Source organism: Eretmochelys imbricata, chromosome 10 (assembly GCF_965152235.1).
Source record: "Eretmochelys imbricata isolate rEreImb1 chromosome 10, rEreImb1.hap1, whole genome shotgun sequence".
Taxonomy (NCBI): Eukaryota; Metazoa; Chordata; order Testudines; family Cheloniidae; genus Eretmochelys; species Eretmochelys imbricata.
This window is the reverse complement of record NC_135581.1, coordinates 50,237,368-50,251,539: the sequence shown is the minus strand read 5'-3', so window position 1 is coordinate 50,251,539 and position 14,172 is coordinate 50,237,368. Positions and strand designations below refer to the sequence as shown.

The window sequence follows — 14,172 nt, the reverse complement described above, 5'->3', positions numbered from 1 at the left end:
ACAGACTAACACGGCTGTTACTCTGAAACTTGAATATTTATGTTTATATTTTATGTGCATGAAAAGGCTTCAACCCTGCAATCTAAATCCAATTTTGCCCTTGTGTGCATGTGAGGATCCTATTAACCTCAGTGGGAGCGACCTTTCACAGATGAGGATAGGTTTTGGCCCCATATAACATTTCTCCACATGTATTATCAAAAGTGACACATAAATACCAGTAATCAAGCCTTTTTCCTTCATTATGGAAAATTTTAGTCCTGCTACTTGTGGAAATTTCCCGTTCCTTACTGATTATATTTTTTTCCATTTGCTTATTCATCATTTTTAGGCCTTCAGTAGAAGGTGGAATTTCAGAAGTTGAGATTATTTCACAACAAGTAGAAGAGGAGACCAAAAGCTTAGCTCCTGTACAACTTGTTAACTTCACTTATCGAGATTTACCCCTTGCTGCGCTTGATCTCTCTGTGGCAGGGTCCCAGCTCTTGTCAAATTTGGATGAGGAGTACCAAAGAGAAGGGTAAGTGCGAAGGATATCCTAAAGGATTTTCATGGTTTACAGAAGGGAAAGCCATGAGATGGAGAGAGAAGGCCAGCCAATTACACTTGAATCCATTCTAAAAGCATCTTTTTCTAATGTAGCTATTTAGTTGTTTTCAGACTCCTTGCAATAAAGTAATTTCTGTCTCCCATGTGAACGCAGTGCATATTAGAAAACTGCTATCAGCGAGAAAACTAAAGTTTGATCCATACTAAAATGTTAGGTCAACCCAGCTACATCACTCAGGGGTGTGAAAAAGCCACACCCTTCAGCGATATAGTTTTAAGCTGACCTAACCCCTGGAGTAGATAGTGCTCGGTCAACTGAAGAATGCTTCCTTTGACCTAGCTACCGCCTCTTGGGGAGGTGGATTACCTGCTGCGATGGTAGAACCTCTCTCATCAGCATAGTCTACACCCCTCCCGTCAGTGTCTACTCTGAAGTGCTACAATGGCACAGAAATGCTGTAGCATTTCAGGTGTAAACAAGCCCTAAATTGTGTCTTTTGCCCTGACTTTTGGCTCTTCCCCATAAAAACAAAACAAAAAAAAATGCAGAAAAGCCATTCCATAGGTCCTCTGTGACAGATGCCTCAGGAGAGTGTTCCATGGTGAGATGCAGGGGTCTATGACGGTGGTCCACATGTTTGAATGGACATTTCCTGACCTGGTGATTATGATTATGCAACACAACCTCCTAAGCCTCATGCAGATTATTTCTGTTTCTAAAAGAAGAATTTGCTCTGGGTAGGCTGTGAATGAGGCTGTTGCTATTCAGAATATATATGCACAATAATGTTGTTCTGATAGAACATACGTGCCGATTCTGGCTACATTTACACAGGGAGTTCAAATCAAGTTCATTATATTTGTTAGAAAATGTCTTTGGAAATGAGAGAATAAAACACTTACTAAATATACTCTTCAACTGAATATATTAAAGGTACTAAATGAATGTTTAATACTGAATCACAATATATATGAGAACGGCAAAGCATTTTACCTAGATCCATTATTTTTATAAGTAGCCGTCTGTAAGTAGCTACCTTAAAAATTTAACAAACCTAGCACCTTTATTGTCTAAAACGCAGGGAATACCCACAGTGGGGAGTGTCTGAAGACTCTGTTCTCCCTTCAGACATATGGATGCAACTTCTGTTGGTCTGAAGGACAAATTAAGCTTTTTACAAAGGCCCATTAACAAGTCAAAATTACACTGTAATTTACAGGTAAAACAAGTAGCATGTAAACACATTTTACTTATGGTAGTAGTAAGAGTTGTTTATATTTATGCCTGTATCTGTAATTTTCACTCCATGCATTTGAAGAAGCAGGTTTTTTACCCACAAAAGCTTATTCCCAAATAAATCTGTTAGTCTTTAAGGTGCCACTGGACTCCTTGTTGTTTTTGTAGACACACACTAACACGGCTATCCCACTGATAAATGACTGCACAGTGACTCATTTGGAAAGCTGTCTCCCTTAGTGTGTGAATCTACATAAAACTAGCATCACCTTTGATAAGGAGACCAATAGCCCAACATTGGATTATATAGCTACTGTTCATTACTATTTCCGTTTATATCATAACAAATCTATATAGCTACTTTTACTGCAAGATCTATCTAAAAACACTTCACAGTAAGTCAGTCTGAGACTTCAAGATGAAGACATAAAAAGGTTTATATAAGCTTAAAATTATTGACAATTAAATATGTTTTAATGTACACTTAGAAATCAGCAAAGATGAGATATCCTTGATCTACACTCAGCAGGTATTCCATGCTGCAGTCAGGAAGCAGAATGAGGGGAAAGTTCTTGCCATTAGTTTTTTTCCAAATTGGACTTCATGAGATGTTTTCAGAAATTCCAAACAAGGGGAAATAAATTTCAGTTAGATTATATAAATATGATGCAATGCCACGTGTGTCTAAAGAGGCACTTTATAATTAATTTGAGTATGCAGGTGTAAGCCTGAGGCTATATTGCTATTGGATAAATATAAAACAAGATTAGTGCAAGTATTCAGCCCTAGTAGCTGCAGATTTCACCATCTGAAGCGCCATTCTTCAAGGTCCAAAGATCTGTTAGAATGGATACTTCAACTGCTTGCATCCTGGGTGCAGAAACAGACCTGTCAGTCACGGGCAGCAGCAGAATGCCCCACTCTCTGAAATTCCCTCCAGCTTTATCTGCCTCCATAGTGGCCAGTGGCTCAGCTCCCTGCTATGAAGCTTTTCTGTGGAAAATTCCAGACTTTATTTCAAAATTCTGACTAGCAGATCGGTTGAAAAATGTGTCTGTCTAATTCCCATCCCTGTCACAGGACTTCATTTGCCATGTTGGGAGATTGCCCCCTCAACTGTGCTTCCCCTTTGGAGGCATTTGCAGCGGTTAGTGCTCCTGCAGGCCTCAGGGAGTGAGTTAGGCTGAGAAAAGTCAGAGGCAAAGGGAGAGGTCTTTGCAGTCTGCTTCACCCTCTTACCTACTGTTTTTTGCGGGAGCTTGGCTATGGGCAGAACACAGTTTCCTCCTCACAGCCCAAACTGGGCAGGGTTACCTCAGTCCACCCTTCCCCAGGCAGGAAAGAAGCTGAGCAGGATTGCAATAGCCGGCTCCAGGGGCAAGCAGCTCCTCCACCCCTATCTCCAGGATGGGAATAACTTCAGAGGGGCAGTGTGCCAAATGGTAGATTAAACGTAAATCCCAATAATCCACACCAGCAACCATGCTCCCAACTGTGAAGGTCAGTCACCTCCTCCCCCACCTCTATCTCCCCACAGGCTCTATATGGAGGGCACTGGACCAAGCACAGACTCTGCCAACATCACAGACTGCAGCAAGATGTCTTTGGAGCTATCTCTCTCTTCCAGCTGCCGCCTCACCTCTGTAACAGGCGTCCTGGGATTCCCAGGCTGCCACCTCCAGGGAAAACACACAACCATATGGCAAATCTGCTTCCCATGCAGTAGAGAGGGGTAGATCTTCTGTGAAAGCCCATCTTTGAACCTCAGGCCTGTACCTTCCTGAGAGACCCAAAAAGGGCCCGTGCTGGGGAGAGGACACAATAAGTCCCAGCCTCTTTGAAAACAGGGAGATTGCTAGCCACTTGAAATATTTTTGGAGCAGTCTCTGAGCCCAGTTTCTCTCCCCCATCTGAAGCAGGATTATGGAGATAAATTCTCAAAGGGTAATTAATTAAACTTAGTGGTGTTTTCCCTGCTCACCTTCACAGAGTTCAGTGTGGCAGATCCATGCAAAAAGAACCAAGCCAGAGACTTGTGCGGACTCCTCTGGGCATGCCTGCACATACACACACACACAAGAGGGAATTCTTCCTTTTTTGGGGGGGAAGGCCTGCTGTCTGAATCAGAGTTAGGGAATCAAATAATAAAAATATATATTAACAACAAACAAACAAACCTAAAGACATGGAGGATAGACTTATAGGCAGAGTACAGAGTATTGTGAAACTATGCTTAGGACAGGTTTCATAGTAGCAGCCATGTTAGTCTGTATCTGCAAAAAGAAAAGGAGTACTTGTGGCACCTTAGACACAAACAAATTTATTTGAGCATAAGCTTTCGTGAGCTACAGCTCACTTCATCAGATGCATGCAGTGGAATATACAGTGGGGAGATTTTATATCACAGAGAACATGAAACAATGGGTGTTACCATACACACTGTAACGAGAGTGATCATAGATTCATAGATACTAAGGTCAGAAGGGACCATTATCATCATCTAGTCTGACCTCCTGCACAATGCAGGCCACAGAATTTCACCCACCCACTCCTGCGAAAAACCTCTCACCTATGTCTGAGCTATTGAAGTCCTCAAATTGTGGTTTAAAGACTTCAAGGAGCAGAGAATCCTCCAGCAAGTGACCCGTGCCCCATGCTACAGAGGAAGGCGAAAAAACCCCAGGGCCTCTTCCAATCTGCCCTAGAGGAAAATTCCTTCCCGACCCCAAATATGGCGATCAGCTAAACCCTGAGCATATGGGCAAGATTCACCAGCCAGATACTACAGAAAATTCTTTCCTGGGTAACTCAGATCCCACCCCATCTAACATCCCATCACAGGCCATTAGGCCTATTTACCGTGAATATTTAATTATCAAAACCATGTTATCCCATCATACCATCTCCTCCATAAACTTATCGAGTTTAATCTTAAAGCCAGATAGATCTTTTGCCCCCACTACTTCCCGTGGAAGGCTATTCCAAAACTTCATTTGATCAGGTAAGGTGAGCTATGCTTAGGATCGTGGTTCTCAAACATTTGTAATGGTGACCCCTTTTACTCAGCAAGCCTCTGAATGTGACCCCCCCTTATAAATTAAGATTTGCTAGGTGGTCACATGACCATCAATACATAAACTCACCAAAATTTAACATATTGGTTATCTGGTCTTTAACCAATGCCATTTTTTATCAGAAGGCTTCTCCACACTACAAAGTGGAGGAGAAAATGGAGGATATATAATATACCTCATTTGGAATATCTGTACCTAAAAGATAAGCCTGTTCCTGACCCTGGAGGAACACCGCACTGAAGATTCTATTGTAACAGATCCGCGGACCTTAGGGAAATGAAGAATAGAAAAAAGTGTCTGCCACAGATTGGGTACTGCACTTGTACAAAGGATGAGAACAAAATAACCAAAAGGTTCTGTTCAACCCTCTATGTTACTGTGAGGTTCTCATTAAGATATTGGGAGTTGTTCAAGATGTTGGAGAGAGTGGACACCAAAATAGAAGTGTTATAAGGGAAATTGTTAACCAGAAATCTAGTGAGTGTTTAAAAATGAGTTAAAAGTAGCTTCAGGTGCCACTCCTAATTTTTATGGTTTTATGTTGGTATTTTCTATTTTATAAAAATATTTTCTCTCTCCACTGCTGTGTAAAAGACCCGCACAACTAATGGGAAATTGATAGGAAAGAGTGAAACTGACTATAGACAAAAAGAAAAGGAGTACTTGTGGCACCTTAGAGACTAACCAATTTATTTGAGCATAAGCTTTCGTGAGCTACAGCTCACTTCATCGGATGCATACTGTGGAAAGTGTAGAAGATCTTTTATACACACAAAGCATGAAAAAATACCTCCCCCCACCCCACTACACATTGTAAGGAGAGTGATCACTTTAGATAAGCTATTGCCAGCAGGAGAGTGGGGTGGGGGCGGTATTTTTTCATGCTTTGTGTGTATAAAAGATCTTCTACACTTTCCACAGTATGCATCCGATGAAGTGAGCTGTAGCTCACGAAAGCTTATGCTCAAATACATTGGTTAGTCTCTAAGGTGCCACAAGTACTCCTTTTCTTTTTGCGAATACAGACTAACACGGCTGTTACTCTGAAACCTGACTATAGACAGAAAATATTAAATGCACAAATAAACAAATGGAAAAAATCCTAGATACATTTTTTTGTAATCTCATAATAGATTAAAAAACTTAGCCAGAAGTGCAAATGTTTTGGGTTTTGTTTTGTGTGTGTGTGTGTAGGGGGGCAGATTGTTTAATTTAAGTAATGGACAGTGTCCCTAAATATGAAAAAAATGAGTCTGGTCCATAGCTTATGCTCGTTATGTGTTTTATCTGGTGGATATACCTGCATGGATTTTTTTTTAACTATTTGTCTTACTTTGTTGCTTCTGTGCTCAGCCACATTTAAAATCTACTTACATTTGCTTAGGTAGAGAGTAAAATAAACTATAGAAAAATGTTAAAGAAAGAATGATGGGAAGCAGGATAAGAGGAGGAAGCAGAGAAGAGAGAGCAGCTAAATAGGAACTCTGGGGGCTGGAGTTGTTGAACATCTGGGGATGGAAAAAATGGTCAAAGACTTGTCAACAATATTAGGAAGTTAAACATGAGAATAATAAATCTTCATGCTTTTAATTTTCAAATCATTGTACAAACAGTAATTAATGCATTCAACGTTCCTGTGAGAAAGGGATGGAAGTATGATTATCTACATTTTACAAATGGGGAAACTGTGACACAGAATTTAAAGGCCAAATTTTCAAAAGTGACATTTGATTTTTGGTGCCGTAATTTTTAGGGAGTGAGTTTAGGTCATTTTTTTCAGTGGGAGCAGAATCACAGCCCAGGAGTATGAATTTCAGAGATGCTGAGCACCAGCAGCTCTCAGTGAACTCAATAGCAAAACTTCCACTGACTTTAATGGCGCAGGACCAATCCCTTGGTGTCTTAAAATAGTCACTAGCCTAAGGCCAAACAGCAAGTCCTTGTATTATAGTAACCCTTCTAAAATTTTCTCTAAACAAAGCTTTTTGGATAGATTTTTTTTAAAAAGATTTCTGTGTTTATTTTAATGATTTCTTCTTGTGCAATGTTCTTGGCAGTCTTCTCCAGATGTGAAGTGTAGAATTAAGGCTGGATTATATCTTTGTGCTGCTTCACTCCCCTTCTCCAGATGAAATGTCAGTGCATATTTATGTAGAGGTGATTTAGGATTCTTGCACCTGAATCTCTCAGCCTTTGGATATTTTTAAAATTGCTTCTCTTTTTGATTCATCAAAGTTCTTTTCATAGTCTACACTGTAATAATAGATTCTACAGCATGGCTTGTTTTATTCCACAATGACCTGTTTGCAGATGAACCACAGTAAAATCACTTTAATAAAATTAGAATAATAAAGTCAAGAGGTGAAATACTGGCTCCAGTAAATTCTGGGAGCTTCACAATTGACTTCACGTTGGGGCCAGGATTTCACCAGTACTTTGTTCACCAGTACTATTATGATGAACTGATATAACCCTAACACAAGGTGGCATAACCTGTAGTTGTATAAAATAGGTCCCTCATGTTTCTCTTCTCTTGAATGAATTCCTCTCCTATAGTTCTTCAAATTTCTTGTTCTCTATCTTATGGTGGACCATGCAAAGTAACTCCAACTCTTCCTGTTACTTTGAACATTTCTGTGCTTTTAGAAATCTGTTAGTTATTTCTGCTTTGTAATAAAGAAGTGATGTTTTGGGGTAAAGGAATGTTTTCTTTTTCCAAGGTATAAAATTGCATACTGACTATCTCTGCGTAACATTCTTCATATCTTTTTAGAATCTATAAAGCTTTTGGTTAAGTTTACAGAAAGCAGCACATTACTCACAAGATCACAGGTATTGTGTTAATTGAAAAAATAACTGGACCCTAATTGTACAAGAACTTATGCACATACATAAATTTACATGTATGTGTTAAAGTATGTAAATATTAAGCATTTGCATAAGTCTTTACAAGATCAGAGCTATAGTAGTGACATTTCATGGAAGATTTTGCACAGCAGCTGTGCAGTGCTGCATGTCACGACAATGCTTCAACCCAAACTACTTCTGTTACTACCATGGAATGTTGTGGGGTGTTTTCCTTCATTATTCTTTGTGTTGCTTTTTATTGATTTTCTTGACAAGGTCAGTATTCTTATTCTAGATTTATTTTTCATCCTTGTTCTTGTTGTCTTATAACAGATTTAAACATTCTGTTCTTTCTGGCATTTTACATTGCCTCTTCATTTTCATTTTGTTTTTTGTGATCTCATTTCTTATTATTATTTTATTTGTAAAACACCAAGAATGTGCTAATTTTTTTCCTTCAGACAGTTTAGTCTGGCTTCTAAATTTGCATCAGATGGTGCTAGAGTCTTCATTATTTCTCTTTTTTTCCAAATCTTTGAATTATTATTTTGATTTCTGTCTAGTATTTTAGTTGTTTTTCTGCAAGACTTAGAGGGTCATTAACTAAAATGGGTTTAAGTTTCTGCCTTTCTTCCTTGGTTCGCCACTTGATACTGTAAGGGCTTTTACTATCCTACGTCACTCCTCTCAATTACTCTGTTCAACTCACACAGGCCCATGAAGATATCAGACTGATCCATGATGAATTACCCAGCCCCAAGGAGGGAGATGAGGTAGAGAGCTTTTAAGGCTGAACTGTCTCATTCAGTGAGCAAGCTCTCTCTCTCTCTGTTTACAAAAGTGATGTTTGGTTGGTTTATTGGGTTTTTTTAAAACATATGCATAACTGCCAGACATGAACTGGGGCCAGAAAGATAGAACAAAAGCAAAATGGCGAAATGTACTGAAGGAGACTGTAATGATGATTTGTACTCCTGTGCAGTACTACATCATTGTTACTCCGTGTGCTCTGGTCCAAATCTAAGACCTGCATTGCAGCAGAAAATGTTTTCCCTCTTTTCCACTTTGAGCATTTGGCACTCTAAATTCTGTGTGATAACCGGCTCTTTATTGCAGAACATATAAAATGTTGCACTGCTCAGTCAGTATGTTACAAACATGTTCCATGATTTAGAAATGTCTTTCTGATTCTTTTCTGACACAGATCATTCAAAGTCTTCATGTGAACACTCTTACCTTTGGTAGGTTGTTTCTGTATGTGTCATGGTGCACAGGACCCTTTCAGCCTGATCTACATTAGCCTTTCTCCCTAATATTTCCCACCAGTACTTCCACTGGTATAGCTAAACCAATGGAAGCACTAATACAGGTAATGCAGTGAGTGCCCGTGTCTTACCCAAGATGCCGTGTTGACCTGCTGTGCGTAGCTAGTAATTACACTAGTGGAGCTGCAGTGGTGGTAGTAATCTCAGGGAAAAGGCCAGTGTGAGTGCAACTTGAATACTTGGTAGTATGCACAGTATGGTACAAGCTCAAAAGCAAGCGCAGTTGATTCTTCACATACCTGACCCTACATAGGTCACATTTTGATAGGTTCCCATTTGAACACTCGCACACCTGTAATACTAAAGGAGGAAACTTTATACCAGAGCTGTCAGAAAAGAAAGTTTGCAAATCTCCTAAGTATTAAAACTTATTTAAAGAAATAATTCATGATGTTATTCTTAGCTAAGCCTCTAAGGAGCAATCCAGTTGGAGGGTACAAGGCTGTACGTGTCTCTCAGAGTTCCTCAGGTCTTCTAGGTGCTACTTGCAAACTCCTGCCAGGCTCTGCTGCCTGGTTTCCCTCAGCCAGGTCTAGGCTGCTACCCCTACTTGTATTTTTATCACTTCCTGGTCTGGGTCATGCCTTCTGTTGGCTAACTGCTAATCTTCATTCGTGTCCATCCCTAGATATAACCTGTTGCCCAGTTTTAGCCTGCAGATCATTTTGAGGGAGGGGAATGCTTACTAATTAGCCAGAAAGGCTGGTTACTATGCCATGAATGTTTGGTTGGTTGGTTTGTTTTGCAAGACAGGGAAACAGAAACAGTGACAGATTTTAGTAGCTTGAATGAAGTGATTATGGTTGCTCATTACCAAATAAATGTGGTAATTCTTTCCCCAATTTTGTTCAATGCTGAACATCTTTTTTAAAACCTGTGTATTAGTGCATCAAATTAGGCTAGTAATAGATTGGCTTTGCAAAAAGCCATGTTAAAAGTGTCTTTTTAAAAAATTCCTGATCATTTTGATCAATATATATTTCAAATGTCCCATAATAAAACTGTGCACTTGTATATTGACTTCCATGAAAAGATTCCAATCTGCTTTACAAACATTAATTTGTTTTACCTCATATGGGTGTTGTGAGGCTAAGTGTTAAAAATAAATTCACATTTAAAATAAAATGTTAGGAAAACTGTCCCATCTTCACTCACACACCCAGTCCTGAGTTCAAAGTTCCATTTTCCCCCTTGGTTTGGATTTTGGAGTTTAAGATGCCTTCAGTTATTGTGGTGGAAACGCAGACTCCTCACCCCAGGCTTGCTATGCCTCTGTCTAGTGGTCAGAGCAGATGACTTGCTGTGTGAGTTTGGGCAAATAGCTGAACCTCTCTGGATAATTTTCAGTATATGTGAAGTGAGAATGACAACTAAAGGTGTATAATTCCTTGAAATCCTCAGATGACAGATTATACATGAGTGCATCCTGTTAATAAGTGAAGGAGCAGGTGGTTTTCCAGTTTTTAATTTTAAAATGTGTTTGTAATTTTGAGATAAAGATTTATAGGAGGGGTGGTCAACCTGAGCCAGAGAAGGAGCCGGAATGTACCAATGTACATTGCCAAAGAGCCAGAGTAATACATCAGCAGTCCCCCCCTCAGCTTCCCCCCGCCTAGCTCCTAGCACCTCCCACCCCGCCGATCGGCAGCCCCACTGATCAGCGCCTCCCCCTCCCTTTCCGTACCTCCCGATCAGCTGTTTCATGGCATGCAGGAGGTTGGGGGAGGGGGAGGGAGCGAGGGCACGGCGGGCCAAGGAGAGTGTGGGGAAAGGGGTGGAGTGGGGGCAGGGCCTGTGGCAGAGCTGGGGGTTGAGCAGTGAGCCCCCCCTGGCACATTGGAAAGTTGGCACCTGTAGCTCCAGCCCCAGAGTCGGTGCCTCCGACAAGGAGCCGCATGTTAACTTCCGAAGAGCCACATGTGGCTCCTGAGCCACCGGTTGGCCACCCCTGCTTTATAGTCTGTTAATTAGAAAGAAACTTAAGCATTCTATGTTTTGCAGTTCACCCTTGAGAACAATGTTTTCCAAACTATAATACGATACTTTCGTTGCAAAGTTTTTGTACAGAATGAAAAATTGCTACGTGCATAGACAGCCAGTGCAGAGCTAGAGAGGTGAACTTTATTTTTCATGCATTATCAGTTCTTTAAGTAGTTACTAACTTAAACAATTAAATAATAATGTTAATCATTATAGTGCCAGTGTGTAGTATATGCTGAGTAATGCAATCTATTTAAGTGTATGTATGTTCAGTGTCCTTAGAAGTCTTAAGAATATGGAGATTTTTAAAAGTATGTAGCTAGGCCCTCTACTGATCACGCTGAGAATAGGAAAAAGGCAAAAGGAAGCGTTAAGCTAAGGAAAAGGAAGAGCTAAGAATTGGTGAAATAGAAGAGAAAGAAGGTGTAAGAACAAGAGAGAAGGATTAGGAAAATAAATAAGGCTATTCCTTATTGTAAATAAAAATATAACCACCAGGAGGGTGATCAGAAAATTATTCAAAACTAAAAAAACAGCCATAATGAAGAATGTGATCCTGTTTTGAAATTAATGTATAAAAACCCCTACCAATAAATCTAATGGCAAAAGGTCTCAGTCCACATAAAGGTCTGTCCCCAGACAGTTTGGAGGATTAGCACTTAAGTATTGAAAAGAAGAATAGTGGTTAAAATATGTTACCCAGAAGCAGGAGTTAGAGGTTCTATTCCCTGCTCTGCCACAGCTCTCTGTGTACCTCAGTTTTCCTGCCTGTTAAAAGGGAACAAATATACTAAGCTGACTTGCCAGGGATCTTGAGAGTGAGGTTTAGCTTATTTATGTTTGTGAAGCAGCTTAAGATCCTTGGATAGAAGAACATCAGAGTATTTTTATTTTTTTTTATTTTCCCACAAAAAGAGCAAAAATTCTGAAAGAGAACAACTTTTGCTTCACTTTTCAGTCATGTTCCTTACAGCTTGTGGCACTGGGAGTGCTTTCAAAGCCAAGTTCTGTAGACCAACCTAGCGTGGAAGTTTGCAGTGTTGTTGTAGCCACATTGGTCCAAGGATATTAGAGAGACAAAGTGGGTGAGGTAATATCTTTTATTGGACCAACTTCTGTTGGTGAGAGACACACACTTTCAAGCTCTTCTTTAGGTTTGAGGGCAGTTGTGAGTACTGGAATGGGATCTAGAAGATAAGGGAGTACATCAGCTTCCATCTATGAGATACTTTTTTCCCTGGTGACCAAATTGCAAATATGTGCCCCCAACAGCTGGGAGGATTTTCCCCCTTGTTTTACCTCAAAACCCTATTTCTTCCCAGAGGCCTTATTTTTGAGCCACCAGCAGAGGAGGACCGAATGCAACTCCTTTAGGAGCCTGTCACTGTCTCACCTTAAAATTGGGCAGAAGATTAGCGTCACCCCTTTTTCCCAACCACCTATGTGCCTTTAATTTTTCTTTTTTTTTTCCCTATCTTTTTGGTGCTTTAGTTTTTTGTTTTAATAATTGTTTAAAAATCTAGAACTCCCAGTCTTTTACAGTTCATGTAGTTGTGTTTTGTTTCACATTTTTTCAGTCAGCATGTTTGAGACAGAGAAGCAGTATCTGGTGATTTCAGATGTTTACTCCAGAGTCTTGATGCATTTGAACTAAGGATAGATCTATATACTGTAAACCTTGCCAGATCTTCTTTCAAGTTTAAAGTGTCTGCACAGGAGGTCTTTAGGGTTAGTTAAGCAATCCCCTGGGGGAAGGAGCATTTCACTGAAACGTTCTTTTCTGAAGAGACTCGAGAGCTCTAAGTCCCTTAGTGTTGCTTATGTAGCACTGAGACATACCCATTTCTCATTTTTGAAGATGTGGCATATGGCTACATCAGGGAAGGCTGTGTGATGCGGATATGGTGGTGGGTTTTTGTTTTTTTTCAGGTGTTTGACTCCCACATGAATTATGCCTCCATTGAATTTAGAGTTATTAATTCAGAGGTGGTATGCACCATCTCCCTCCCCTTTGTACCACCAATATCCATGTATTTGCATTTTGTTCATGAGAACCACTGCATCCACTTGATCACCGATCTTGCCACCCTTCCCTTCTCCAAGCACCCACTGCCACCTTTTGTAACATCATAGGCACTGGCTCTGGTGCACAGGGTAGGCTGAAGCCCGACTGCATGCCTGCTTTGGCAACTTTTTCCAAGTCATCACAAAGATTAAGTGGTGTAGTGGTCGAAGATCATAATTCTCACTTCCAGAGGAACTACCACCAACTTCATTACTTTCCAATCTAACTACAAAGAGTGAGTCTTTGCCCTGGCCTTCACAAATAAAAGCACATAGCACACACATCAAAACAAACATACAAGAATTTTTTTCTTCTTGGGGATTGAAGAGGGGACCACCTATGACAGACGTTAGTCATATTGCTTAATGCATTGTTGAAAAGCACTCGGATATAATGGTGATGGGCCTGTTATAAAAACGTGACTAGAACAGAGGGTCTTGTTGAGTCCTCTAGACCAGGAAGAACCTCCTCCATAGTACAGGTGCAATTAAGGATGCCCATTAAATTCAGGTAGTTTCAATTGATATATGTAACTAGCATCCAACTCTATACTAATTCAGAAAATTAGACAAGAGAAGAGGCTGTATTTAACAGAGAAATTAATAAAAGTAAATAGGATTTGGACTGATGGTCACATCTATTCTAGCAGCACTTTTCTCACTTAGAGTCCATTACTCTTTACCTTCTCTTCCTCTCTCTTTCTCTCTCTTCTCCCCTCCCTGCCCCCCTTGTTTTATTTCTTTAGATCTAACTGGCTAAAGCCGTGCTGTGGGAGACGAGCAGCTGTGTGGCAGGTATTTTTGCTCAGTGCAAGTCTCAACAGTTTCCTGGTAGCCTGTGTAGTGTTGGTGGTGATTCTCCTGACTCTGGAACTCCTAATAGATATAAAGCTTCTCCAGTGTGAGTAGCAGGCTTTTTTAAAAAATTTGATCGAAGATAAATGATGTTTAGATTTAACTTGCTTGGGGGAGGAGGGTTGGTCATGTAAGTAGTTTAAAAGTTAGATAATGACCTTTACTGTACTTTTAATACAGTGGAACCCTGGTATAGTGAAGTCCTCCTCTTCCCCACAGAGCAAATTCGTTATGGGACAGA

The 14,172-nt window shown here is 40.2% G+C and overlaps 1 protein-coding gene across 1 annotated transcript in view; it reads left to right on the top strand.

Moving 5' to 3' along the window:
* Positions 1 to 14,172, top strand: part of TMEM266 (transmembrane protein 266) — a 78,478-nt gene that overhangs the window by 2,695 nt on the left and 61,611 nt on the right. Inside the window, exons 2-3 of the mRNA XM_077828387.1 lie at positions 332 to 520; positions 13,823 to 13,977. Of these exons, the coding sequence (XP_077684513.1) occupies positions 332 to 520; positions 13,823 to 13,977 (344 nt within the window). The remainder of the gene's footprint in view (positions 1 to 331; positions 521 to 13,822; positions 13,978 to 14,172) is intronic.